Source organism: Eimeria mitis, genomic scaffold (genome assembly GCF_000499745.2).
Source record: "Eimeria mitis Houghton genomic scaffold, Emh_scaff2046, whole genome shotgun sequence".
NCBI classification, from domain to species: domain Eukaryota; phylum Apicomplexa; class Conoidasida; order Eucoccidiorida; family Eimeriidae; genus Eimeria; species Eimeria mitis.
In genome coordinates this window covers 6625-7038 of record NW_013570368.1, presented here as the reverse complement: position 1 = coordinate 7038, position 414 = coordinate 6625, and the positions used below count along the sequence as shown (strand labels likewise).

The window sequence follows — 414 nt, the reverse complement described above, 5'->3', positions numbered from 1 at the left end:
TATATATATATATATATATATATATATATATATATATATATATATATATATATATATATATACTTATAAATACAAGCAAAAATATAAAAATATATATAAATAAATAAAAAAAATAAAATAAAAAAAAAAATAAATTTGTGTGTGCATGCAGCAACGGACGGGTTGGACGTGGACTGTGTATCTCCTGTCTTCCCAATGAGCGACCCCTCATCATCATCAGCAGCAGCAGCAGCAGCAGCAGCAGCAGCAGCAGCAGCAGCAGCAGGAGGAGGATCAGCAGCAAGCTCACCAGCATCAACAGACATAACAACAACAACAGCAGGAGATATGAAAGGAGACAGATGGAGACAAGCATTTGTATCGAAGCCAGCAATAGCTGCTTCAGGTGTATTGGCAGCTCTTGGGGGTGTTTAT

General features: G+C 36.2%; 1 protein-coding gene across 1 annotated transcript in view; it reads left to right on the top strand.

The window, feature by feature from the left end:
* EMH_0047830 (uncharacterized protein) overlaps positions 1-414 on the top strand; it is a gene marked incomplete at both ends in the record, with an annotated part of 6043 nt that overhangs the window by 2266 nt on the left and 3363 nt on the right. Inside the window, one exon of the mRNA XM_013496329.1 lies at positions 152-385. Within this exon, the coding sequence (XP_013351783.1) occupies positions 152-385 (234 nt within the window). The remainder of the gene's footprint in view (positions 1-151; positions 386-414) is intronic.